The 26,812-nt window shown below is 41.2% G+C and overlaps 1 protein-coding gene across 13 annotated transcripts in view; it reads right to left on the bottom strand.

Annotated features, from left to right (window-relative positions):
* Positions 1-252: 252 nt before the first annotated feature.
* Positions 253-26,812, bottom strand: part of Wdpcp (WD repeat containing planar cell polarity effector) — a 297,030-nt gene continuing 270,470 nt past the window's right edge. For all 13 annotated transcript variants that reach the window (XR_006076324.2, XR_013042835.1, XR_013042834.1 and 10 more), the window contains 3 exons: positions 8,633-8,712; positions 7,340-7,368; positions 253-448 (listed from right to left, as the gene is read on the bottom strand). Coding sequence is in view for 9 of the 13 variants with exons in the window: in XM_076546057.1 (XP_076402172.1) it covers positions 398-448; positions 7,340-7,368; positions 8,633-8,712 (160 nt within the window). In the remaining 4 variants the exon portion in view is untranslated. The remainder of the gene's footprint in view (positions 449-7,339; positions 7,369-8,632; positions 8,713-26,812) is intronic.

Raw genomic sequence — 26,812 nt, 5'->3', positions numbered from 1 at the left:
CTACATGTTTGATTTATTTGGGAGCTGGGTGGTGGGACCTACAAAAGAGAAAAGAGAAAAAAAAAAAAAAACAAAACAACCCAACAACATTTTGGCACCCAATGTGGGGCTAGAGTAAAAGAAAATCCAACAACAGGCCCCAAAGGAGGAAAGTTTTACAAGATGAGGGAAAACAAGACTTAAATGTTCTACCTCTGATGCTCCAAATGATGTCTAGTTTCTGACACTTAAGAAGTACACACATTATGAAAATAAGTGGTTGAGGACTTTTATTTAGGGTCACTTTGCTACTGTTCTGCTGTGCTGCACGTACCATCTTTCTTTCTATTAAAATCCATACATGGAGATTTGTATTGAATCAGGGCAATATAAAAGATATGATGGAGTTTCTAGTGATTTACACCAAACCAAAATGAACCATTCTGAGAGAACCAACATCTCCAGTGTCCTGAAAGTAAACAGATAAAAATAATTAAACCATGTTCAAACAGAGTAAAACACCAATTTAACATTCATCTTTATTATTTTCAAGTATTTCAAAACAGTGAAATGAAATAAAAATGTGCTGAGCTTATGTAAATGGACCTTCTTGTTTACCTTACTCAGTGACTACAATGTTCATAGCTATTTATAACAATCAATCCATAACTAACGCATGAGGCATAAAAGGGTGGTGGCAGAGAACAGGGTGAGGCTGTGGAGCATCTGTGGACTCTAGAAACAGTCGTCATTTGTGACTCTGCCTCAATGTGCTTTCAAGGTGCCTAGAACATGCACTTCTTGTTCTCTTTGGTGTATGTGTGTGGGGTGTGTGTATGTGGTGTGCACACATCTTCATGTGCATGAAGAGGTCTGAAGTTGGCAGCAGGTGCTTTCCCCAAGTGTTCCCCACTGTCATTATTGAAGCAGGGTCTCTCACTGATCGCACAGCTTGCCAAATCTGGCTAATGCATTAGCAAGCTGTCCAGCTTGCCCCTGGGACCCCTCTCATTGCCTCCCAAGTAGTGAGATGATATGTGACCATCACACCCGCCTGGCTTTTTTTGTTGTTTCTGAGTATCACCACATTTGCTGGCCAAGTACTTTATCCACCGAGTCATCTCCCCAGACCTAATGTGTCCTTCCAAATCTTGTTTAATTGTGACTTTTAAAGTAATAGGCCATAAACAGTAAAGGTTATATCCCTTTTTGTTTTATGAATCTACAGAGAAACACCATGAGAATCTCATCTTTCTTCCACTAGTTTTTTTTTTTTTTTCATGACTCTCCTCCAACCTTACTAGCTACAGAGCAACAAGGTTTCACGACAGAATTCTGAGAGTAAAGGTGTTTGAAGGTAAGATAAGGATGGGCAATCGTTCTTGGAAATAAACAGTGGGAGAAATTTTTGTAAAACGTCACAGGCTACTTGCTATTGAAGTGACAAAAACAAGAAGTCAGGGGAATTGGACTGGAGCGCTCACCAGCTCCTGCCATAATCGAAGAATTGTTCTTAAATCCCAGGTGGAAACCATTTATTTTAAAATAATTTTTGAGGTAGAGATATTTAAAAATAGTTTTCGGGTGTCGTACAGCTTAGTGGTGGAATGTTTGCTTAGCATTTGCTAAGAGCACCATGAATGGGAGCGGTTAAGTTCTATATTAAAGTCCTTCCGACTAAGGAAAGCTTTTCATAGACTCCGCATTAACACTTGGCTCCTGGAAGGCCAGGTTGCTTCCCTAAGAAGCTCTGTGTGCTTTAGCTGTTCCTTCCATCCTTCCCTTCCCTTCCCCTTTTCTCTGTCTCCTTTCTTCCTTCCTCCCTAATTCCCTGGCCCCTCCCCCATCTACTTCTCTTTCCTTCCAGTGATGCCAGGGTTTCCTTAAAAATATATTTTTTTCTTCTTCTGAAGTTCTTGCTTTAAAATCCATCTGGTTCTTAAAAACTTTACTTTAGGCCAGTGGTTCTCAATGCTATGGCCCTTTAATACATGTTGTAGTGACCCCCAACCATAAAATTATTTTCATTGCTACTTCATAACTGTAATTTGCTTCTGTTATGAGTCATAATGTAAATATCTGTGCTCTTCAGTGGTCTTAGGCCACCCTGTGAAGGGGTTGTTCAACTCCTAAAGGGTTGCAACCCACAGGTTGAGAACCACTGCTTTGAGACATTGATTGGTACCTGTTTTACCTTAGGCAGATATATTGAAGATTAACAAAGTAAGATATTTTATATTTGATCATTTCACATTATTAAAAGTAAGGCATACTCATTAAATACAATTTAGAAAATATAAATATATGGTTAACATACATTTGCTTTCAGTATTTTTCTATAGATGTTTTAATAAATGAAATTATTTTAAACACACACACACATATTGTCATGTTGGGGATTGAACCCAGGGTCTTGTTAATGCTTGGGAAATACTCTAGGACTAAGCCATATCATCAGCTGGGATTTGGATACATAATCTTTGATTTTAACGTCTGAGTTTTATTCCATTACATACTATTGCTTAACTACTCCTTTTAAATTAAATCTATATGGTTTCTGATTTCTTTTTCTAAATAACCCTGTGATGGATGTTCTTAGGCAGGGACCCTTCCTGTGTTTACTATTACTTCTTACTCTAGAAACACCCTGAGAAGAAGGACTTTTGGCTTAAGGTTGATGTTGTTTTAGCCCCCTCTCAACCTAGCCCCCCCCCCCCGCCCCCCTGATAAAAACTGGAGACTTGGTGGTTTTGCTTTGTTTCTTTCCTTTTGGTTACAGAAGCTGCAGTTGCAGCAAGGCTGACCTCGACTTTATTGTGTGCTGACACTGCTAATCCTTGACTGAATCAAAGTGCATGTTATTTCTTGCAGTAATTTACAGCAACAGAAGAGTGTACTGGGTTTCCCAACTGATTTCTACGTATGATTAAGTACCTGCCAAGCACTATGGCTGTCACCCAGTGTGGGGGAGACCACGTCACTTTCCCTTCCATGCACTCAGACTTTGCTAAGTAGACTTAACAGCACGTTAAGAGCTGCTTTGCTGCAGCTGGATTTGGACCTACTGTCACTTGAGGGAGTAATTTTCCTTGCATGATCTGGTCATTTATGTTAGATTTCCTCTGTGTTACCAGTGGTTCTCATTGCGTTTGCTTTAACAAGCACCAGTTTCCAGGAGGAGCAAGTCTGGAGCCCAAGGATAAAATGATAAGCATGGTTTTGGACAGGTGTTAGGTCTGGGATATTATCTAGTCAGACTTACGCATTCTCCTTCTTGCACCTACGTTAGTTGTTTGGGAAACACTAAGTGATTTCACGCTTGTTCGTAACAGCAAGACAGTGAGCAAACTAGCCATATGGCCTTAAGAAAGTTAGTTAGTGTGGCAGGGAACCACCCATAGTCCCTGCTGGCCTCAAACTCACTCACTGTGTAGCCAAGGCTGGTCTTAAACTTCTGTGTCTCCTGCCTCTAACTCCCAAGTGCTAGGATTACAGATGTTCACTACCATACCTGGCACAAGCCAGAAGTTACAAATAATGCACTTTCAGAGATAAGAGGACAACTTGAGGGTCAGCTCTCTCTTCTTTCACTATGTGAGTCCCAGGGACTGGACTCGGGCTGGGTGACAAGTTATCTTAACCCATTGAACCATCTTTCCAGCCAAGCTACAAGCTCTTTAAAGATTCACTTGAGGGGCTGGAGAGATGGCTCAGAGGTTAAGAGCACCGACTGCTCTTCCAGAGGTCCTGAGTTCAATTCCCAGCAACCACATGGTGGCTCACAACCATCTGTAATGAGATCTGGCACCCTCTTCTGTATACATAATAAATAAATAAATCTTTTTAAAAAAAAAAGATACACTTGATTTTGAGACCTGTCCTACTATGTAGCCCATGGTGGCTTTAAACTCATGGCAGTCCTCCTGACTCATTTCTCTGAAACTGGATTCAGCAAATTTATGGCTAATGATATGCATCCAATCTATCTTCCATCATTTTAAGGCCTGCAAGTCAAAAAGATAGATATCCAAGTTCCCCCACAAAAGACTTTTTGCACTTCAAAATGGCTTGTAAAAATATCAAAGCATATTTTACAACAACTGCATGAAATCCATGTTTTTATGATGATTTTTATTGGGACATAAGGACTCTCAATTAAGAATAGACTTAGGCTGTTTTTTGGTATGACATCAGAGTAAAGCAGCCATAACAACATCGTAGTCTATAAAGCCTAAATATTTTCTCCCTGGCCCTTCATGGAAGTGTTTGATGACCCCTGCTGTAAACACTATAAAGAAAAGCATCATTTTTTTCTGCTTTTTATAAGCTTCCTGTACTAGAAACCAGCTTGCTAAGGAGGAAAACAATTCAAAATTCCTACCATTTGAAACAGTATAATTAGTCTTACATATTGATTGCATAAACTAATGGAACTCACTGTAGGATATGCATGCATGAATACTGAGTCCATCATGTCCATCCACCTTCCTTCTGCTCTGCATATCCTTCCTGGTATCCAGCAATCCTTCTATTTTCAGGTCCCACTTTTATTTATTTTTATTAACCAGTGGAGAGTGGTTTGGCTCAAAATGGCAAAAATGTCAAGGTTGAGAAACCTGTCTGGAGCTGCACTGTTGTAGTGTCCAGCTTTATTCACTCCGAGCTGGCGACTATGGGAACTGCTGAGTCCCAGTTATTTCCATGATGCTAAAGCAGCCTTGCACAGGGAGCACCCATGCAAGCTAGATCTTTACCAAAAACACTAAGACTGGAGTCAGCCATGAGAAGCACCTGGGAAATGTGATGATGACTCCAATTTTGTCGTTTTGTTGGATATATTCAAATGAAGTTAGAAAAGAGGTGATAAAAATGTGGAAAAAAATCGTTATTCCTGTGGTTTGGAAGTGGTTTGTCCCCTAAAGGATGATTAACAAAAGCATTAGCACGTTGTAGGACCTTTTAAGAGTGAGGCTCAATGAAGGTGATAAGCCACTGGAGGCCTGCTCTCCACAGGAGCCCTGCTCTCCACAGGAGCTTATGCTGCACTTGCAGAGTGGACTGTTGTTGTAAAGGAACAAGCCCAACCCCGATCTCTCTGGTCTGTCTTCTCCACATACACTCCTGCCATTGAGATGCTGTGTTCATGAAGCCCTGCCCAGATGCTGAACTGATGGGACTGTCCAAGCTTGTACTTTCAGCTTCCATACAGTAGCTTAAATATATTCTTTATAAGGTACATAGCCTTAGGCATTTCATTGCAGTAAAAGAATATAATCTGTTATGTTACAAGAAAATATGCATGTTAATTGAAACACTATTTAGAATAGCCAAGTTAGGCAACCAGCTGAGTGTTCATTCACTGATAAACAGATAATGAAAGTGTGGTGCTGTGGAATAATCCTCTTGTATACTGTAAAGATTTGTCACTCAAAGTGGTTTAATAAAATGATGATTAGCCAGTAGCCAGGCAAGAAGTTTAGGTGGTGCGGCCAAGCTAAGGATGATGGAAAGGAGAAGGGTGGAGAGAAGAGTCACCAACCAGATGCAGAGGGAGCAGGAGATGAATGTGCCATGCTAATAAAGGTACTGCCATGTGACAGAGCATAAATAAGGAATATGGGTTTATATAAAATGTAAGAGCTAGTTAGTAATAAGACTGAGCTATTGGCTGAGCATTTACAAGTAATATCAAGCCTGAGTCAATTATCTGGGAAGCAGCTGCCAGGTATTTGGGAACAGGCAGGCAGAAGAGAAACATCCAATTACAGTGTGCTATACATACACAATGGAGCTTTAGTAAGCCATAAAAAGAATGAAATTATGTAATTAGTAGGGAAATGGATGGAACAGGAGATCATCGACAAATAACCCTGTTCTAAATCATATCTAGATGTATATTTGTAAGCATAATATGTATATTCATAGTTATGTGTTATATATGACATGGAAGTACAAGACTGGGGAGAGAACTAGTTGGAGGGGAGAGGAGAAAATAAGGGAATAAATATGGTCGAAGTATACAGTGTACTCAAGTGAAAATGTGTTTACAAACCACAAATAAACTCTAGTCATACACATACACAATATATATATATAAATAGATGGAGCTAGATGGTTTAGTGAGTAAAGGCACACACTGTCCAGTCTGACTGATGGCCTGAGTTTGATCCCTGGATCTGCACAATTAATGAGACAGCAACCTCACAAATTGCCCTCTGACCTCCACATGCAAACTGTGGCACATACATGTTGTTGTCCATACCCCCCCCCCACAAAATAAACAAATGTAAAGCTCCATTTCTAAGAGAAATTGCAAAGCAATATTTTAAATATATAAGTAAAATTTATCAGTTTCTCTAAGTTTTAGCAAATTGAATGTAGACTATTCATGCATATTCATTGGAATATAGACTGCTTTCCTCCTAACTAAATCCAGATTTAAAAAATAATGTCAATAAAGGTATGACTATAAAGAGGTTGGTTGAACCAAGTAGATCTAGTCTTTGTAATCAAAGCCCTTGGAAGATGAGGAATGAGGATTTCCCTGAGGTTGAGGCCAGTCTGGGCTACAAAGTGAGTTCCACTGACCCTGGGCTACAGAGCGAATTTAAAAATTAAAAACAGAGACTAACAACAAAAAGTGCAAAAAAGTAGACTGAAGTAATGATGTTGATAGTAACTATTATTAGGACAGTTACATACAATTAACAAACTTCTACCACACACATTCAGAAAATAATTTCATGGCAATCCTATGGGCCATGTGGACTCATATCTGTTTTACAAATGAACTCCAGACTTACAGAGATGATAAGGATTTGTCCAAATTGATGCCATTACCGTAGCCATGGTTCATAATGATGCCTTACAATGAACCAGTTCACATGGCCTTTTGTGGACGATTCACAATACTATATGAGGTTTTTTTTTCCTCACAGGACTTTTTTTTTTTTTTTGGAGTTGATCAATTTAGGATGTCAAAGACAGAATACAGAGGGGGGCATAGGATCACTTTCCAGAAATGATATTTTATATGCACTTCTCATAAAATTATATGAAGTGAAAGGTATTAGATAAATTTCCTCTACTAGGTCTTTTTAAGTCTTCTGAATAATTCCAGCCATCTACTAGTAAAGGAGTGATATGCACAGACATACATAGGAACCCAGATACAGATTGCTGCTGTATTACTTGGCTCCCAGCCTATTAATTTTCGACTGTTGATGACTTCAGAGGGAGCTTTACTAAAAATAAACAGCTAAATAGTTATCTAGAAGCTGTTAATGTAGGCTGGTTAACATAGGCCAACAGACAGCATGCAGAGTTAAGTCGGTTGCAGAGTTTCCCACAGATACTTTACCTGTCCCCTGTAGTCTTCTTTCAGTCCTCCTAAAATGAGATCACAGTATGAATGACTGAGAATCTAATAAATCATCACAAATAAATTAAAATGGCAAAAACACTAGAGAAAATAATAGCCAGATTTTAACTAGTCTAAGATTGCCAATTACAAGAGGATGCTCAGCTCTTTCAACTCAGAAGACTTTCAATGTCCACACTCATTTAAGTGGAGGACACCCAGATGGCTGTTCTGGAACTCACTATGTAGATAGGCTGGCCTTGAACTCACAGAAATCTGCCTGCCCAGCTTATTCTTTTCTTACAGTGCTATCTTCACAGCAAGGCAGGTAAGTTTCACTGACGCACCAGAGCTCTTGACAGACTTTTTTAGAGACACAACACTGCTCCTGAAGTTCCCAGATCTTACCCTCTGTCTTCTTGACCTGTGACCTGCACAGATCCCCTTTCCTCAAGGCACTCAGTTCTGCCTGCCTGACTACTGCAGCGTGGAGTGGAGCAAGAGACAGAGTGGGTGGGTCAAGCTGGAGTTCTCTCTCTGGAGGGTGGTGAGAGGACACAGAACACTGGCATGCCACACTCTGCCTCTTCACATGTTGAAATGCGGCTGCTTTCCAAGGGCTCTTCAGCTGGCCATGCTGGCTGCCAGTGACTGACTGCTCTGTCATTTCGTCACTCTTTTTTTTTTTTTTTCTGAGACAGGGTTTCTCTGTGTAGCCCTGGCTATCCTGGAACTCACCCTGTAGACCAGGCCGGCCTTGAACTCAGAGATCCACCTGCCTCTGCCTCCCAAGTGCTGGGATTAAAGGCGTGCACCACCACCATCCTGGTACCTCTTTTAGGGAGTCTCTTACGTGGTTGCTTTTGTTACATATTTACTGTGTACATATGTACACTGCTTTGCTGCTAAATTGGACAAGAGCAAAATCACCTTCCCAGAGATTCTGAGAGTGAGACTACTTGAGTGTAAGCTCCAGGCTTACCACATATATGTCACATGAGAGTTTGCTAGAAACATGGACTCAAGGGTCCTATTCTAGACTACTAAATTAGAACCAACATTTTAACAGGCCCTCACATGTACCTGTATTTATTCAAACAATCATTAAGGGCTATCTTTTTTTTCATCAGATAATTCATCGTTTTCTATTCTATCAGCCACCAGCTGTCTTCCATTCACTAGAAAGGCTTAGGGTTTCTCATCATTAGTGTACAGAAACTCCTGAAATGACCACGCTTTCTCCTGAAATGACCACGCTTTCTGTTGTCCTCTGTGGGACCCGCGTTCCATTACCTTCTGCATCTGAGGCGGTGATCACTGAAGAGTCAGGGTGGGGGTTCCCCTCCTGCTCACTCCTTCTCTCCATTGCCCGTCTGCCGGATGGAAGGTTTTTAAGAGGAAAAAGGGATTCAGAAAGAAAAATATAAGGGTAGGTATGTTACAGAAAGAATTCTATACTCTAGTGCTCAGTATAGTGAACATATGAAATATTTTCAAGCTTCTGAATATTTAAAAACATAAATTTACAAAATTTCCTTGAGACCTTTCAGCAATTATATCACTTTAATATCATTATGTTAAAAAGAAAGTATCTTCATTTTCTAAAATATTATTATTATTTTAACAAGATCTCACTGTGTGGCCCTGACTGCAACTCACTCTGTAGACCAGGCTGGTCTTGAACACAAGAGATCCACCTGCCTCTGTTGGGATTAAAGGCAGATGCCACACAGCCAGCCCCAATCTTATTTTTAATGAGCTATTTTGGCAGTTCTGGAATGAAGGCCAGGATCCAATGCTTCCCAGGCAACACTCTACACTGAAGTACACACTAGCTCTTATTTTTTTGTATATTGGAAATATTCAACCCCAGTTCTGTTCTCTTGGCCTTCCTCCCTCTTACAGACCTTTCCCTCCTTACAGGCAGCCCCCCCCCCTGTACTTTCATATTTGGTTTTTGTTTTTAAAATCTAAGTTCCACATGAAATATTTGCCTTTCTGAGTCTGGCGTTTTCACTGAAGATTATGCTGTGCCATTTTCTTGTAACTGACATGATTTCATCCTTTATGGTGGGAAGCCACTTTCAGTTATCCTGCAATTAAATTTTTATGTCACTTGCATCCCTGCTCTTCCCTTCTCTAGGGCTCACCCGCCATGGTTTTTTACTTTCCCGGCTTCTGCTAATTACTCTGGGCTATAAACTCACATCTGAAGACTTGGAGCCAGGAACCACAGACAAGAGAGGACATGTGGTTTTTGTCTTTCCTAGTCTTGATTATATCACTCAACATGATCTTTTCTAGTTCCATCCATTTGCCTGCAAATATCATGATTTCATTTTTCTCTACAATTGAATAGTATTCTATTATGTATATGTACCACATCTTCATTATCCATTTGTTAGCTGAAGGACATTTTTGTTGTTTACATTCCGTAGATATTGTGAACAGAGCCACAGTGAATGGGTAGGATGTCAAGTCCTTTAGGCATTTGTCAAGGAGTGTTAGAGCTCGGTTGTATGATAGATTTATTTTAATTTTTTTGTGATTCTCCATATTGATTTTCTGAATGGCTGCACCAATTTGCATTTCCACCAACAGTAAATGAAGTTTCCCTTTCCCCCACCTGTTCCTCCAGCATTTGTTAGTTGTTTTGTTGGTCTTAGATGCTCTGACTGGGGTAAGACAAAGTCTCGGTTATTTAAGTTTGCCTTTCCCTAATTGCTAAGGATGATGAAGAGTATTTGAGGTATTTATTGGCCATTTTTGTGACTTCATTTGAGAGCTCTCTGTTCAGATCCATAGCCCACTGTTTAAATGTGTTGTTTGTTTTTTGACTCTGTTTTTTAGTTCTTTGTATATTCTGGATATTACTCCTCTATCAGATGAATGATCAGCAAAGATTCTCTCCCATTCTCCTCAAATAATTGATTGTTTCCTTTGCCGTGAAGAAGCCTTTTAGTTTTACGAGGCCCTACTTGTCAATTGTTGGCCTTGATTTCTGGACAAATGGAGTCCTGTTCAGAAAATCCTTTCCTGTAACTATATCTCACAGGGTACTGTCTGTTTTCTTCTAGTGGTTCAGGTTTCACATTGAGGTCCTCAGCCTGTTGCAGTGAGTTTTGTACAAGGTGATGGATAACAGGTCTAATTTCATTCTTCTGCAAGTGCACACTCACGTTTTCCCAGCACCTTTTGTTGAAGATGCTGCCTTTTCTCTAGTGCATGTTTTGTATCTCAACCAAATATCAGACACCTGTAGTCACATGCACTCACACCTGAGTCTTCTCTTTTGGTTTAGTGGTCTACATGTCTTTGGTGCCAGTACCATTTTTTTTATTACTATGGCTCTGTAATATATCTTAAAATCTGGAATGGTAATCACTCCCGTATTTTTCTTTTCTCAAGACTGCTTTGGCAATCCCAGGTCCTATCTGGTTCCAAGTAAATTTTAGGCTTTTTTTGTCTTTTTGTTTTTGTGAGAATGAGATAGACATTTTGATTGTGCTTACACTGAGTCTGCAAATGGCTTTTGGTGGAATGGTCATTTTTACAATATTAATTCTACCAACCCATGCTCATAGGTCTTTCCATCGTCTAGTGCCTTCCTCAATATCTTTCTTCAGAGATTTAAGATTTTCATTGTAGAGGTCTTGCACCTTCTTGGTTAGGTTTATCCCTACATATTTTTTTTCCTTTGAGGCTGGTGTGAATAGCAGTGTGTCCACCATCTCTTGCTCAGCGTGTTTGTGTATAGAAAAGCTACAGTTTCTTCTAATGTACATTGCTACATTGCTGAAATTGTTGGTTGCTGTGGGATGTTCTGTATGGCAAATGTGTTGCTCTGATTGGTCAATAAATAAAACACTGATTGGCCAGTGGCTAGGCAGGAAGTACAGTCGGGACTAACAGAGAGGAGAAAAGAAAAAACAGGAAGGCAGAAGGAGTCACTGCCAGCCGCCACCAGGACAAGCAGCATGTGAAGATGCCGGTAAGCCACGAGCCACATGGCAAGGTATAGATTTATGGAAATGGATTAATTTAAGCTATAAGAACGGTTAGCAAGAAGCCTGCCATGGCCATATAGTTTGTAAGCAATATAAGTCTCTGTGTTTACTTGGTTGGGTCTGAGTGGCTGTGGGACTGGTGGGTGAGAGAGATTTGCCCTGACTGTGGGCCAGGCAGGAAAACTCTAGCTACAGTTGGTTGTTCCCAGTTTTCTGGTGGAACTGTAGGGATCTCTTGGGGATAACATCCTATCATCTGCAAATGGGTAGTCTGCCTTCTTTTCGTATTTGTAGCTCTTTAATTCCCTTGTGTTATTGCTATAGTTTGTGCTTCAAGCACTATATTGAAAAGAAATGGGATACTGGACAATCCTGTCTCATTCCAGACTTTTTTTTTTTTTTTTTTGGTTTTTCGAGACAGGGTTTCTCTGTGTAGCTTTGCGCCTTTCTTGGAACTCACTTGGTAGTCCAGGCTGGCCTCGAACTCACAGAGATCCGCCTGCCTCTGCCTCCCGAGTGCTGGGATTAAAGGCGTGCGCCACCACCGCCCGGCTTCATTCCAGACTTTTAATAGGCTCACTTTGTGTTTTTCTCCACTTAGGATAACAGTGGCTGTGTCTGTCATATACCATATACAGGCTTTATTGTGTTGGAGTATGCTACCTCCAGTCCTACTCCCTTTAGGGCTTTTATCATAAAGTGTTGGATTACGTCAAATGTTTTTTCTGCATCAATTAAGTCTATTTGTATAATTTCTTATATTTATTGACTTATTTATTTTGAACCATCCCTGAATCTCTGGGATAAAGCCAACTTGGTCATGATCTTTTGATATGTGCCTGTACATGGTTTGCAAATATTTTATTGAGGATTTCTGCATCTAGATGTCTTAGTTGCTAATTTTATTGCTGTGATAAAACACCATGATCCAAATCCCCTTTTCTTATGGCATCCAGGACCATGGGCCGAGGGATGGCACTGTCTACAGTGAGCTGGGCCCTGCTCTATCAATCATCAATCAAGGAAATGCACAACAGGCTTGTCCACAGGCCGATCTGGTGGGTACTCTCTCAGCTGAGGTTCTCTCCTTCCAAATGACTTTGGCCTTGTGTCAACTGACATAAAAACTAGCCATCACATATGTTCATCAGGGATAGTGGCTCTGTTCTGGTTAGTTGAGCCAAGGATCTGTCATTCTTGTTTATTTCCTCAAAGAACCAGCTCTTACATTTGTTGATTATTTGAATTGTTTCTATTTCATTAATTTCTCCTCTTATTTTTATTATCTTTTGCTGTTTACTGGGTTTGATTTGTTCTTGTTTTTCCAAATCCTTGAATTGTATCAAAAACAATTTATTTGTGCTCTTCTGATTTTTTAATGAAGGTTCTTAAGAGTTATAAATTTCCCACATAGGACTTTTTAAATATATTGCCAAGTTTTTGTTATGTTGCATTTAAATTTCTGTTATTTCCAGGATTAAAAAAAAACAAAGCAAAACACTGTCTTGATTCTTCTTGACCCATTCATTATTCAATGAGTTGGTCAATCTCCATGAGTTTGTGTACTTACTAGAGATTTGTTTGCTATTGATTTTAAGTTTTACTGCATTACGGTCAAATCATGGTCTATTTTTCTGTTAAGGTTTTTGTGTTCTAGGATGTGGTTTATTTTAGAGATGGTTCCGTGGTCTCCTGAATAGAATTGATAGTGTTTGGTGTTTGGGTGGGATATTCTGTAGATATTTGTTAAGTCTTTTTGATGTCTGATGTCAGTTAATTCTGATGTTTCTATTTTTGTTTTTGTTTTGTTGTTGTTATTTTGTTTTTTTTCCGGACAACCTGTCTACTGGAGGAAATGGTGTATTGAAGTCACCTACTATCATTGGGTTGGTGGTAATCTACATCTTTAATGCCAGCCATACCTTTCAAATAGACTTGGGTGCAGCAGTTTGGTGCAGACATGCTTAGGACTTCTAAGGTCTTTTTGATTTCTCGTTCTCTTGATTAGGACTGAGTGTCCTTTATCTCTTTTGATTAGTTTCTGTTTGAAGTTTATTTTTGTCAGATTGTTAGGATAGCAATGTCTGTTTGCTTTCTGGTCTCATTTTACTGCAGTAGTTTTTTTCCATCCTTTCACTCTAAGGTGGTGTCCACTTTTGCTTGTTTATTTATTTTACATCCCACCTGCAGTTTCTCCTCCCCGTCCCTCCCATCTCCCAATCCATTCCTCCTCCATTTCTCTTCAGAAAAGGGCAGTACTTCCATGGATATCAGCCAGCTATGGTCTATCAAGTTGCAGTGAGACTAGGCACCTCCTTTCCTATTAAGACTGGAAGAGGCAATCCAGTAGGAGAAATGGATCCCAAAAACAGGCAACAGAGTCAGAGACAGCCCCTGTTCCCACTGTTAGGAGTCCCATAAGAAGACCAAGCCACACAATTGTAACATATGCAGAGGGCCTAGATCAGTCCCATGTGTGGTGTCTATTTTAAAGTTAAGGTGAGTTTCTTGTCAGCATCAGAAAGATGGATTTTATTTCTTAATCCACTGTGCTAGCCTGTGTCTTCTGATGGGAGAGTTGAAACCATTAATATGTATAATCATTATCGAGAAGTGTGTTGATTGTAGTCATTCTGTTGTTTGTTTTGTTGTGTTCCAGTAATTATAGCCTTATTTGTTTTCTTTCCAGAGTTCTCAGCTGTGCTTACTTCCTCTCTTTGGTGGAAAGGAATTTTAGCCTATCTGTGTCATAGGAAGTCTTTCTCCATCAACTCTGGCAGATCTTTGCAGGGTGCAGTAATCTAGGTTGGCAGCTGTGGTCCTGTATGACTTGGAGTGCATCACTCCACCTGGCTTTCAAAGTTTCCATCGAGAAATCAGTGGTTAAGACCAGTTTTCCTTTATATGTGACTTGCGTTTCTCTCTTGCAGCTTTCAATACTCATTCTTTGTTATGTATTTTTAGTATTCTATGCTGAGGGGAGTTTCTTTTCTTGCTTTTGCTTATTTGGTGTTCTTTGTGCTTTTATCTTTATGGGTGTGTTTTGCCTTAATTTGGGGAAATTGTCTTCTATGATATTACTGAAGATCTCATCCATATCTTTGACCTGGGATACTTCTCCCTCATCTACGCCACTATTCAAAGTTTTGATCTTTTCATGCTGTCCCCACATGTTCTTTTTCTGTGTTTAAAAATTTTCATATTCTCTGCATGTGTGGTCTAATCCTCTTCTTTATCTTCAAGTCCAGATATTGTCTTCTACCTGATTCAGTCTACTTGTAAGGCTTCTCCTGAGGTTTTTTAAAATTGTATCACTGTGTTTTTCAGTTCCATGTTAACTGCTTCCAATAACTTTATATCTCTTTATTGAATTTGGTCTTTTAAATTTTGGATTTTCTTGATCACTAAATGAATAAAATTCAGCTATAGATCTGTGTTTATCTGGGTACCACTCAGGAAAAAGAACACTACTGTTCTTTTTAAGTAAATAGAATCATTTGATTTTTATCTCCTTTATATTTCTTAAATTCTTTGATGAAATTTGTTGTGTAATATTACTTTAACCATATAAAGATGTATTACATTTGTTTACATTGCAGAATATTACTTTAACTATGTATGTAACTATGTGTTCCATTTGTTTAAGCTGCATTTGTTTAATTGTGTAAAGATGTGTTGATGTTGCACCTTTCCTACCTAAGACACCTGATTGGTCTAATAAAAAGCTGAATGACCAATAGCTAAGCAGTAGAGTTATCAATAGGTGAGGCTGGCAGCCAGAGAGAATAAGTAGGAGGAGGGATCTAGGCTCAAGAGGAGTAGAGAGAAGAGAAAATCAAGGAGACAAAGATGGAGATGTCAGGGCCAGACAAGGAGGAAGCAAGAAAGTAGGACATATAGACTGAAAGAAAGGTAAAAAGCCCTAAGGCAAAATGCAGATGAAGAGAAACAGGTTAAAATAAGTTATAAGAGCTAGCAAGAAACAAGCCTAAGCTAAGGCTGAGCATTCATAACTAATATTAAGTCTCTGTGTCTTTTTGTGGGAGCTGGTTGGTGGTCTAAAAGAAAGCCTGCTACATAAATGTAATAATTGTTTTTGGAGTTCTGTGTTCTGGGGTTCATCTAGGTAGTTCTCACAGGAGAAATTTTATATAGAGCTGGTGGATTTGGGGAGTTGGAGTATACTGTCTTCATATTGTTTATGTCTTTATGATGAGACCTAGGCATGTGGACTTCTTTTTTGGCTATTTGTCTAATGTAAGAATCTATGCTGCCTCAGACTAGACCAAGGTGGAAGAAAGCTGGCCTGGAGTCAGAGGTCAATCCCTAAAAAATGGGAACAGGTTAAGAGGAGGTGCTTAGGCTTCCTCAGGGCTTGTGGGGTCCTGGATCCCTGTACTGTGTGGTGAGTGTGGGGTCCCTGGTAGGGAGTGATTGGCAGAGAATCCAAAATGATTGTAGACAGGCTAGTAGGGACAGCTGAGGAGGGTAGAGGAGGTAAACTGGGGGTGATTTGGGCCTGCACCACATGTGGCAGTTGGTCCCAAGGGTATGGAGATGGGCTGGGAGGAGGGGTAGAGGTGAGCAGCAGGGCAGATCTAGGACAAGCCTAGGGAGACCACAATGAGGGAGAAAAAGGAGGGCACAGGGAGCCTCCCTGGATCCCCTCCCAGTGTGGTGTTGAGGGGCCCTGGAAGAGAATGTGTCCGCATGGATGCATGTGTTTTGACTGTGCCCTGTCATATAAGGCCAGCTGTGAAATCTGCCAAATTTGGCACTAAATATTTTTGGATCTGGGAATATTTTAGAGTTTGGATTTTTGAATAAGCAATGCTTCACCTGTACTGTTAACCTGCTGTTGCTGATCTCTGCCTAGAGCTATGAGAGATTGCTCTATAGTGTGTCACGTCTATGCTCTTGTTTTGGCAATGGCAATCCCGCAGGCAAGTTAGGATAGGTTTCTTTGTCTTGTAGTTTTTGAAAGATTGTATATAAGTAATGGGTTTTGTTTTTGTTTTTCTAGAATGCTAGGCAGAATCCACAAATGATACTATCTGTTTCTGGACATACCTTTTTCAAAACTTTTATTTTGTTTCTGGACAGATTCTTACACTGCACAGCTTGAACTGGCTATCCTCTTGCCTTGGGCTCCCTCAGTGCTGGGATTTCAGACAGACAGTAACCGCTTAGCTTGATGCAAGCTTTTATTATCATCACCTCCTTACTTACACTTGCCTCTAGCTTAATTTCCTTTTCTATTTGTGTTTTCATTGTGGAAACTCAGTTTGTTGATAAAAGACATTTTTTATATGTGCATCTAACAGAATAACATTTTTTACAATACATGATTTAAGGCATATGCCCTACAACTCTGTATAGTGTGCCTCTCTAATTATCAGATTATCTAAAATTATGTTTTTAAAGCTGTAAATGTTTGCAGATTTTGTCTATCTCTTTCTCTTATTTGTCCTCAATTTAATTCCATTACAATCAATATACCGAACATACTGTTTATTTTTTCAGTTTGCCTATGATATCAGATGTGCTCTGTCTTATTGAATGTTTATGTGAATTTAAAAGCAATATACATTCTGGTGGTAGATGGAACAACTTTTTATGTCAACTCACAAGGAGAGCCAACATGGAGTATATTTACTCCATCTCACCTGGATCTTAAGTGGCCATAGAGTATCTAGTTTTGGGATATATCATATTTATTCTGAAAATTTCCAAAGAGAGACTTTGGTTGTTCACTTTTATGCTAACAAAGTGATGGACATTTCTACTTAGAAATTACAAAAATAAAATTTAAAGCCATCACATTTTTAAGATTTTGATAATGCCACTAAAATGACTTTTTCAAAATATTACACTGATTTTCAAAAATTGATCAATAGAACAGAAGAACAGAATTGAAATCCCCCCCCCCATCTATTCTCCCCAGTAGTGGTCATGCTGGAAAGGCAATAGCTGGGGTAACCAAAAGGAACCCCTAACATTGACCCTGCCTCTCGGGTGACTTAGTTTGATAAGAACATTCTTGTCATGCAGTCTAAGTTACAGATATGAGAGGGAAGACAATTAGAAAGTCACCATCTCACAATCTCTGATAAAATAATATCTAAGAAAAGTTGCCCAGTGGTTGCAAAACGAGAGCTTAAAAGAAACTGATGGGGCACTTTATAGCAGGGAAGGCCAGGGAGGGGTCAGTCTTAGGCCCAGACACGGATCACCAGCCGTTGTGGACATTGTGGAGAGGAAGCGTTCTCTCCTCATCTCGTGTGCACAGTGTCTCTGATAAGAAACACACAAAGCCTGTCTACCATCGGCCAACAGGTAACAGGGATGGCCTGTAAGGAAAAGTATTACATGACAGTGACAGGCTATCTCTGTCACTGGCCCCTTCAGGCAGTCTGCCGGATACATATATACAAAACACACACAACACATACATATGTGTGCCATTTCAGGACTCTTGTTCAGTTGTTAGCTGTACAGGAAAGAGCAAAACCACACACTCTACTTTAAACTTTAAGGTATACAGACAGAACTATCCATCTTTCTGAGGTTGTTTTCAACTTTCTATAGTCTCTCCCCAGAAGTCTAACCTTAAGCTATGATGGGAATAAAAATCTAATTTCCTCAGTGCTTCTTGAGAGATATTAAAGCCACAAAGAGTAACTTCCCGTTCATAATAAACTTTAGTGGGTCAGAAAAAGAATTTAAAAAAATATGCCAGATTAAGCTCGGAGGAAAAACAGAAATACTCTTAGTTTTGTTCTCCAATTTCCACTTTCTTTCTTACATCATTTTTTTACTTAAAAATGATGATTGCATTCACTTATTTGTGTGTATGTGCATGTGTACTTGAGCCAAGGTGTGTATGGGAAGTCAGGGACAACTCCGTGTCCCTCCTTCCAGCCTGCGGGTCCCGGGGACTGAATCAGGCTGTACACTTGATGGCGGGCATCTTACTCTGAGCCACCTGCCTGGCCTTAGTCTTGAGTCATCCTCAGGCCTCTGTCTCCCAGGTGTTGGTTTATAGATGCCATCACCACACTGGGCTTCTCACAGTATCTTGTACAGCTTTAAAAATCGCGGCCCTAGATTCAGTCAAAATCTGTAAATATCTTTTGGTTGCAATGAATTGATGACATATTTTCATTTTTTAAAAAAGGGCTTGTGATTGACTATATTTTTTGGAACATGTTTAAAATTGGCTAGCTTTAGTCATATTCCAAACTTAGAAAAAATATATCTCCTGAGAATTTCTAGTTTTATAGGCAGCACCTATAAAGTAGCTAGTGGGCAGACAATGAATGTAACCAGGTCTGTCTAATATACTTACGAGCTCAGTTACAGGAAACGCTCAACATAGTCTACATTTATTTTGGTTAAAGATGTAAAAATGGACTTTGTAGACATATGCCATATGTTCCCCTTGCATGCCAAGTTAGCAAGAATTAAGACTGAGATGGGCAAACAAGGTCACCTTAGGCTGAGCCAAATTAGACAACAGAATAATTGTCAGGTTTGCTGTTGGCAGGGACAGTTTGTTCTGAGCCAATCTTCATGAATTATAGGCTGTAATTTTTCCCGGTAAGTCCATTGGCAGACATTCTGTTGACAATTTCTCTGTTTTGTAAACACTGCCATTCCCCTCACTTACATTGTTTCCAGGCACAGCAGATCCTGAATAAATGGGCATTTTTGTTTGTTCCAACTTTAAGGAAACTTGCATAGATATGAGTCAATAAAAATCAATAAGGACAAATTTAACTTTTAATTTGGTAGCATTTCATTTAAAATTTCTTAGATTTCAGCTATAATAAACAGAAATAAATTAACCAGCAATAAACTGAATTTCTGAGTGTAAATATCAGGGTGGATAAATTTTCTGAGGACAGCACCAGCACGAAGGGAGTTACCTCATCAGTCCATCAGTCCATCAGTCCATCAGTCCATCAGTCCCATCCCATGCTGCCTTCCACCCCACAGTGCCTCCTTCCACACTGTGCTTCCAGTTACGTGACTATGTTTTAGTGGCCAAGTCATAATATAAAAAACCAATAACTTGAATAATGATATGTCATGACTAAAGTCTCAGTCAATCAGAAAAATAACTATTTGAATGCTATTATTGAAAGTATAAATGTCTCAGGGCCGGAGAGATGGCTTCGTAGCACTGGCTGCTACTCCAGAGGACCTGGGTTTGATCCCTAGCACCCCCACGGCAGCTCAGCATCTAAAACCATCTATAACTCCAGTCTCAGTGATCCAATGGAGCTTCAGGCTTCTGCAGGTACGACATATGTGATACACAGACGTACATTCAGGTGAAACATCCGTACACATAAAACTATAAAAATAGCTGGGCATGGCTGGCACAGGGCTTTAATCCCAGAGGCTGGTGGACCTCTGTGAGTATGAGGCCAAGCCTGGCCTAAATAGTGAGTTCAGGGGCAGCAGGGACCCTGTCTCACACACACACAAAGTACAAAAGTCTCACAAGGTGTAGTCAATTCACATAATGGCCAATTAAAAAAAAGAAAGTCATTTATATGTAACTGCATTCATCTGGAAGCTTCTCATGAAGTTGTATGGCTAATGTTTACTTGATGGCATGCTGGGACTCCTAGAGTTGATGGCATGCTGGGACTCCTAGAGTGGATGGCATGCTGGGACTCCTAGAGTGGATGGCATGCTGGGACTCCTAGAGAAAGCTGTTGTGCTGGCTAGTTTTAATTGCCAACTTGACACCTGGAATCACCTAGGGACAGAGTCTCAAATGATGGATTGGTTTGTTCCAACTTTAAGAGAAAGTTGGGCTGTGGGCAGATCTGAGGGGGGCTGTCTTGATTATGTTGGCTGATGTGGGTGGTACCATTCCCTGGGTTTAAGGCAGAACTTTGAGTAGAGATTACATACTGGTCAGTAAGTATCCACACATTCTCTCTGCTTGCGACTGGATGTGAATAGCTGCTTCTAGCCCTTGCCTTGACTTTCCTGTAGCGATGGACTGTGATCAGAAACTGGAAAGCAAAGAACTTTTTCTCAAATTGCTTTTGTACAGTTTCTGACGTCAGTGGAAAGGTCCCTGGTTTCCCTGTTAAGTGTGATGTCGGCCATCTCCATGGTATGGAGCCTGGATGCTAAGACCTGTGTCTTTTATTCTTGGTGGCTTCAGCAAGTTTTTGATGGAAGGAGTTTGAATTTTGTCAAATCTTCTCTGTATCTTTTGAGATAATATGACTTCTTTGTGTCCTTGAGTCTGTTTATGTGATGTAGTGTGTTTACTAATGTGTATGTTGGACTGCCACTGGAATACTGGAATGAAGCTAATTTGTGGTGAATGGTCTCAAATTGTTTATTTATGGTGTGTGTGTGTGTGTGTGTGTGTGTGTGTGTGTGTGTGTGTGTGTGTGTGTACATGAACATGCCACGCTGTGCATGAGGAAGTCAGAGGACAACTTGGGGCAGCTGATCCTCGTCTTCTACCACGTGGGCCCTGTGGATCAGGCTTCCCAGAGTGCTTTTCCCCATTCAGCGGTCTCAGTGGTGCTCTTCTCTCTATTTTAAAGAGTTTCATTTCTTTTCTCCAGGCAAGGTTTCACAGAGCCCAGACTCACTGTACGGCTGAGGGTGACCTTGACCTTCTGATCTTCCTGTCTGTACCTCCCAAGTGCTTGCCCACCACAATTGCTGGATGCCGTGCTGGGGATCAAGCCTAGGTTTTGACGCACGCTAAGCAAAGACTACCAACCAAGCTGCACCCCCAGCTCTCAATTATCACTCGGGTGTATTCTTTTTCTTAAAAAAAATATTTTTATGTGTACAGTGTTTTACATGCATTATGTAAGTGCGCTGGTGGAGGCCAAAAAAGGGTGTGGGAATGCCCTGAACTAGCGGTTGTGAGCTGCCATGCCGGTGACCGGAAGTGCAGCTGGCCCTCTCCACGCAGCAACTGTGCCCCACTGAGCTGGCTTGCCGGCTCCTTCTAACGCTCTCCCGAGTCTATCTGTGTGCATCGTTTTGACAAGTTCTGACCTGTGTGCAGGAGGGAGCTTGGCCTAGAGTTTCCTTTGTTTTATTGTCTTTTTCTGCTTTTGTGACCGCTATCACTGCTGTGTAGAGTCTGAGCACATGCCTTCCTTCTGTATTTCCCAGAGTCCTTTGGGGGAAAACACTGGTGCTAGTTCCTCGGTGGTCTGCTGGAATCCAGCAGCGAACCTTTCTGGGCCTGAACATTTTCATATTGCTGCTTCAACCTCATTGCTTGTAATGAATCTGCTTAAGATATTTATTTCATTTTTTTCTTGGCAAGTCCTACGTTTCTACAAATTCATTCATTTCTTTATAATTTTCCACTTCCTCTTATTTTTTGAATTTTATTGGTATCTGTTGTAACCTCTCTATTTTCATCTCTCATTTTCTTAATTTGGATTGTAGCTTTCTTGGCTACTTTAGCTGTATTTTTTCAAAGAATCAACTCTTTGTTGTACTGGTATTTTTGTGGGATTTTGTTTTTGTGTCCGTTTCTATGTACATGTTCTTTCATTCCATAGCCTAGCTTGTTTTTGTTTTTCCAGGACCCTAAGGTTCATCATTTGGTTATTTATTTAGATTGCTTTGATTTTTTTCCTTTTATCCCCTCTCAAGATAGAGTTTCACTGTGCAGCCCTAGCTATCCTGGAACCCATTCTGTAGACCAGGCTGGCCTCGAACTCACAGAGATCCACCTGCCTCTGTGTCCTGAGTGCTGGGATTAAAGGTGTGTGCCACCACCTGGCCTGATTTTTTAATGTAAACATGTAATCCAAGATTACATTTCTCCTCTTATCCAATGACTGATGGAAGCAGATGCAGAGATCCACCCCCAGGCCCCAGGTGGAGCTCTGGGAGTCCGATCGGCGAGAAAGAGGAGGGATTGTATGAGTGAGGATTGTTGAGACCATGATTGGAAAAAGCACAGGGACACATGATATGAACCAATAGCTGAGGAGCCCCCAACTGGATCAGGCCCTCTGGATAAGTGAGACAGTGATTAGCTTGAACTGTTTGGGAGGCCCCCAGGCAACAGGACCGAGACCTGTCTGAGTGCATGAGCTGGCTGTTTGGAGCCTGGAGCCTATGCAGGGACATTTGGCTCAGCCTGGGTGAAGGGATGAGGGGACTGGACCTGTCTTGACAGAATCTACCAGGTTGAGCTGAATCCCCAGGGGAGTCCTTGCCCTGGAGGAGACAGGGGTTGGGCGAGGGGTGGGGGTGGGGGGAGGGAGGACAGGGGAATCCATGGCTGATATATAAAATTAAATTAAATTATAAAATAATAAAAAAAAGATTACATTTCTCTGGACTCTTTTCATTGTATCAACAGAGTTTTGTATATATTTTCACTTTCATTAGATTCTAGGAATATTTTAATTTTTTTCTACTATGAAACCCATTCATTATTCAGTGTTTCTCAATCTCCATGAATTTGTATGTATGCTCCATAATTTTTCTTTTTTTATTTCTCTTTTTATTTCATTGTGGTCATATAGAATAAAAGAAAATATTGATGAGAATACAGTACTGAAGCCACCTGTTCTTCCTGTGTTCGGCTAACATGTCATCATACTTAATAGTTGAATGGAATTGGGTGTGTCTATGCATGTCTCTTTAGTCATAATGTCACCTTGATGGATTATGCCCTAACTCAGTTTAAGTGACTTTATTCAGTCTGACTGACTTTGGTTCAAAGTTGAGTTTTTTAGTTATTGTGACACCTATTTGTTTTCTCATCCCACTTGCTTGGAATTCCTCGACCCCACCTTAAGATTCTGTTTGGAATCCCTCTTCCTTGACCCCACCTTAAGATTCTGTTTGGAATCCCTCTTCCTCAACCCCGCCTTAAGATTCTGTTTGGAATCCCTCCTTCCATGACCCCACCTTAAGATTCTGTTTGGAATCCCTCCTTCCATGACCCCACCTTAAGATTCTGTTTGGAATCCCTCCTTCCATGACCCCACCTTAAGATTCTGTTTGGAATTCCTCTCTCTGTGCTCCCATCCTAAGGCTGTGTCTGGCTTTGGTGATTTCTTGGAGGCAACAAGAGAAAAAACCCAAAACAACAGAATCTATGCTTTTTCAGGCAGGGTCTCACTGTGCAGCCCTGGCTGGCCTGGAACTTGCTATGTAGACTAGGCTGCCTCAAACTCACAGAGCTCTACCTCTCTTTGCTGGGATCGAGGGTGTTTGTTACCATGCCTGGATGATTCTGCTTTTTGATCTAATCTGCTAGTTTGTGCCTTTTTATTGGGGAAATCTATCCCAGTAATGTTCAGAGAGTAGGCACAGTGTGAAAATGTGACAGAGAGATACAAAAAGACCAGCTTTGCTTTCCAGTCATTGAAGTAAGAGGTCACTGACAACACTGTGTTCACATATTAGTTATCCTGGGAATAAGCATGCTAAGGGAGAAGGCGAGAGCTAAGGCTACTGACTAACATTACATTGTCAGAGGCAAACAACAGACACAGAGAGGGAGGCAAGATGAAGAGGCAAAGGAAAGAACTCAACCCAAAGCCACCTAGCAGCCTAGTAGCCTGAATCTCTGAGATTCAGAGAGCCCCACACCAGGTCAGAGAACATGCTTTGGGGAAGTCTATCGGATGGAAAATTAAAAGGGAATAGTAGAGAGAGGAAGGGAAAGGGGTGAGGACAAGGGCGGAGCAGGGCAGATGGGCCTGAAATAACGGCCTTGGGTGAGGTGAATGAAGGCTCTGGAGAGGGCTGCAAGGGTGCAATGGACGGGCTCTCCACCGCTGCTGCTCCCAGCTGTGACACTCAGTTCCTCCCCAGATTAGATACCAGGACTTCCCTGGGATGCCCTCTGAAGGCTGGGTCACAGGGGCTGACCCTGTCAGTGGGCACTTCTTCCTGGGTCCTGTTCTCAGGGTGCAGGTTGAAATGTTGGCCGCACCCCCTCCCTATGTCCAGGGCACACTCTTGGAAACTGTATCCAGATTCCATACAGGCTCTGCTCCAACCAGGTTTCCCCCTCACACACCATGCAGTTCTGATGAAAATTTTCTTTTCCATATTCTAGAGGAATTCTGCCCGCCAGCTTTTAGCATATAGTCCCATGACCATTGCTCTGGGTTGCCACAGAATGTGGTTAATGGAAGGTCTGGAGCCACAAGCTGAGTCCAGCAGGAGACTTTTTTTTTTTAATGACTTCCGGGATATCTAAAGAGATGGCTTAGCCCTTAAGAGCACAAGCTGCTCTTGCCTTAGCATTTCTTTCCCAGCACCCACATTGTGGCTTATAACCTTCTGTAACTCCTGTTCCAAGACCCAACTTCCTCTTCTGGCCTGTGTGGGTACAAGGCATGTACATGCAGGCAAAACACTCACATACGTCAAATAACTAAAAACCTAAATGGCTGCCTGAACTGGGAATATAGCTCAGTTGACAGTGTTCCTAGTTCAACACTAGTCTTCCTGGGTTCAATCCCAGCCTCTGATTCCAGCACTTAGGAAGGCTAGGCAGGAGGATGAGAGAACTGGGAGGTTTCCCCATCATCTCCTCTCCCTCTGCCACTATGGTACAACATTTACCTCCCTTTGTCCCCCCCCCACAATAACTGCCATTTAAAACATCTACTATAGAGGGTCCAGGGTACAGTGTGGACTTTCTGAGGCTCTCTGTCTTATACTCTAGTTCTGGTGTTCCTCTAACTGGGAAGGGAAAACTCCCTAGTCCCTCTGGACTAGATCCTCAACTTTTCCTGTTCTGCTTTGTAAAAACTCTTATTTTATTTTGGTATTGAATCGAGATTTTTCCATCAGCCATCTCTTCCAATAGCTATTATTTAACTTTGCCCAGGAAATTTTTGCAGACCTGCTCAGTGTATTATATGCCATATTCCAAGAAACTTCAAAACTTTTTAAACAATTATTTTTAAGAAGTCCAATATGGAATTTCTAAAAGCAATTATAATAAAACACTACATGTTCAAATACATGTTAAAAAAGAATTCATTAATCATTTTTATCAATAAAAGAATAAATGAAGCATTCCTGACTCAAAAATTCTAAAAGGTGAGAAAACAAAATGTGGAATCAAACTAAGATAAGTCACAGGGCAGAATGAAGCTTAAAGCAGTTAATGGGAGAGCTAGCGCCAGCAAGCTTTCTCCGAGTGGATCTGATGTAAATGCTTTAGATTTGTAGAGCATGCGTTCACCATTGCAACTACTCAGCTCTGTGTTGTAGCACAAACGCTGTCACTACAATGAATGTATGTGGCTGTGGTCCAATAAAACTTTATTTACAAAGGAAAATGGTGGCTGGCACCCAAGTATAGTCTCCCAGTCTTCATGGAGTAATCCAGAGAAAATTGATTAAGAGATAACAGAGGTGGATGATTTCTACTGCAACAGAGGTGGATGATTTCTACTGCAGTAGCAATAGAAAACAAAACTTCACAGACCCGGGTCTATCCTTATGGGCCTAGCTTGGTTTTTGGGAGCGCTGGAGACTAGAAATCTGCATGGTCCCTTTGTAAAGAGCAGAGAAAAGGAATCCAGATAAGGGGCAGAGAGCAGCATTAGCAAATGGAAAACTCTGTTTTCTCTGGGCCTGCAATAGTGTGGAACGTCATTTCAAAAAGACCCTGCTGAAGTAGCAGAGCTACATACAGCCTGTGGAAGCAGCTCTGTGAACTATAAGAGGAAACTCACGGAAGGGGACATGGGAGTGAGGACACGCTGATCTGGACCAGCAGAATTCTGCCAGACTGTATGACAAAGGTCTTTGTGTCTGCACTGATAGGGGCAGCAACTGGATCTGAGCCCAAAGCTGCAGGGATTCTTCCACACCTCTCCAGGAAGCTCAGCAGATAACACAAAGGTTGGGGGTGGGGGGTGCAGAGCAGCACCCGGATGCCTCCAGGCCAGGCCAGAGGTGTGACAAGCATCAGAGGGAGACTTCATCTTTGCCGCACTGCCTACTGGCCAGGTCACTGTGTAACCCAGTCTACCAAAGGAAAGCCTGGAGGTAAGAACAGGAGAGCCCTGGATAAAACAGACCTCTGAGAGCCAGGGATGCAGCTCTCAGACACAAGAAGAATCAGTCCAGCAAAGTGACAGACAGACTGGCCTGCTATGGTACTCTGTACCAGCTCTCTACCGGCCATATTTACTCTTTGTATTCTTTATATTCATGTCAATTCAGGGGCCAGCTCTGTTGCCCTGTCCACTCTTCCCTGTCTGCCTGTTCCTTTTCCATTTGTTTCCACCAAAGAACACAGTCTGGCCAGGTCTGCAGGATCTCTAGCTCAGTTCCCCAAGAGCTGGTTACGTACGTCATGACTGCCTTCCCTTGTAGCCCTTCATCTTCTACAGACATCTTCCGATTAACCCAGGACTGACCACAGCTATCTTGAGATCGTCTTCCTTTCCACTTCTGCCCACAGTAACTA

This window comes from Peromyscus maniculatus, chromosome 10 (genome assembly GCF_049852395.1).
Source record: "Peromyscus maniculatus bairdii isolate BWxNUB_F1_BW_parent chromosome 10, HU_Pman_BW_mat_3.1, whole genome shotgun sequence".
NCBI classification, from domain to species: Eukaryota; Metazoa; Chordata; class Mammalia; order Rodentia; family Cricetidae; genus Peromyscus; species Peromyscus maniculatus.
This window is presented reverse-complemented; position numbering and strand designations above follow the sequence as displayed.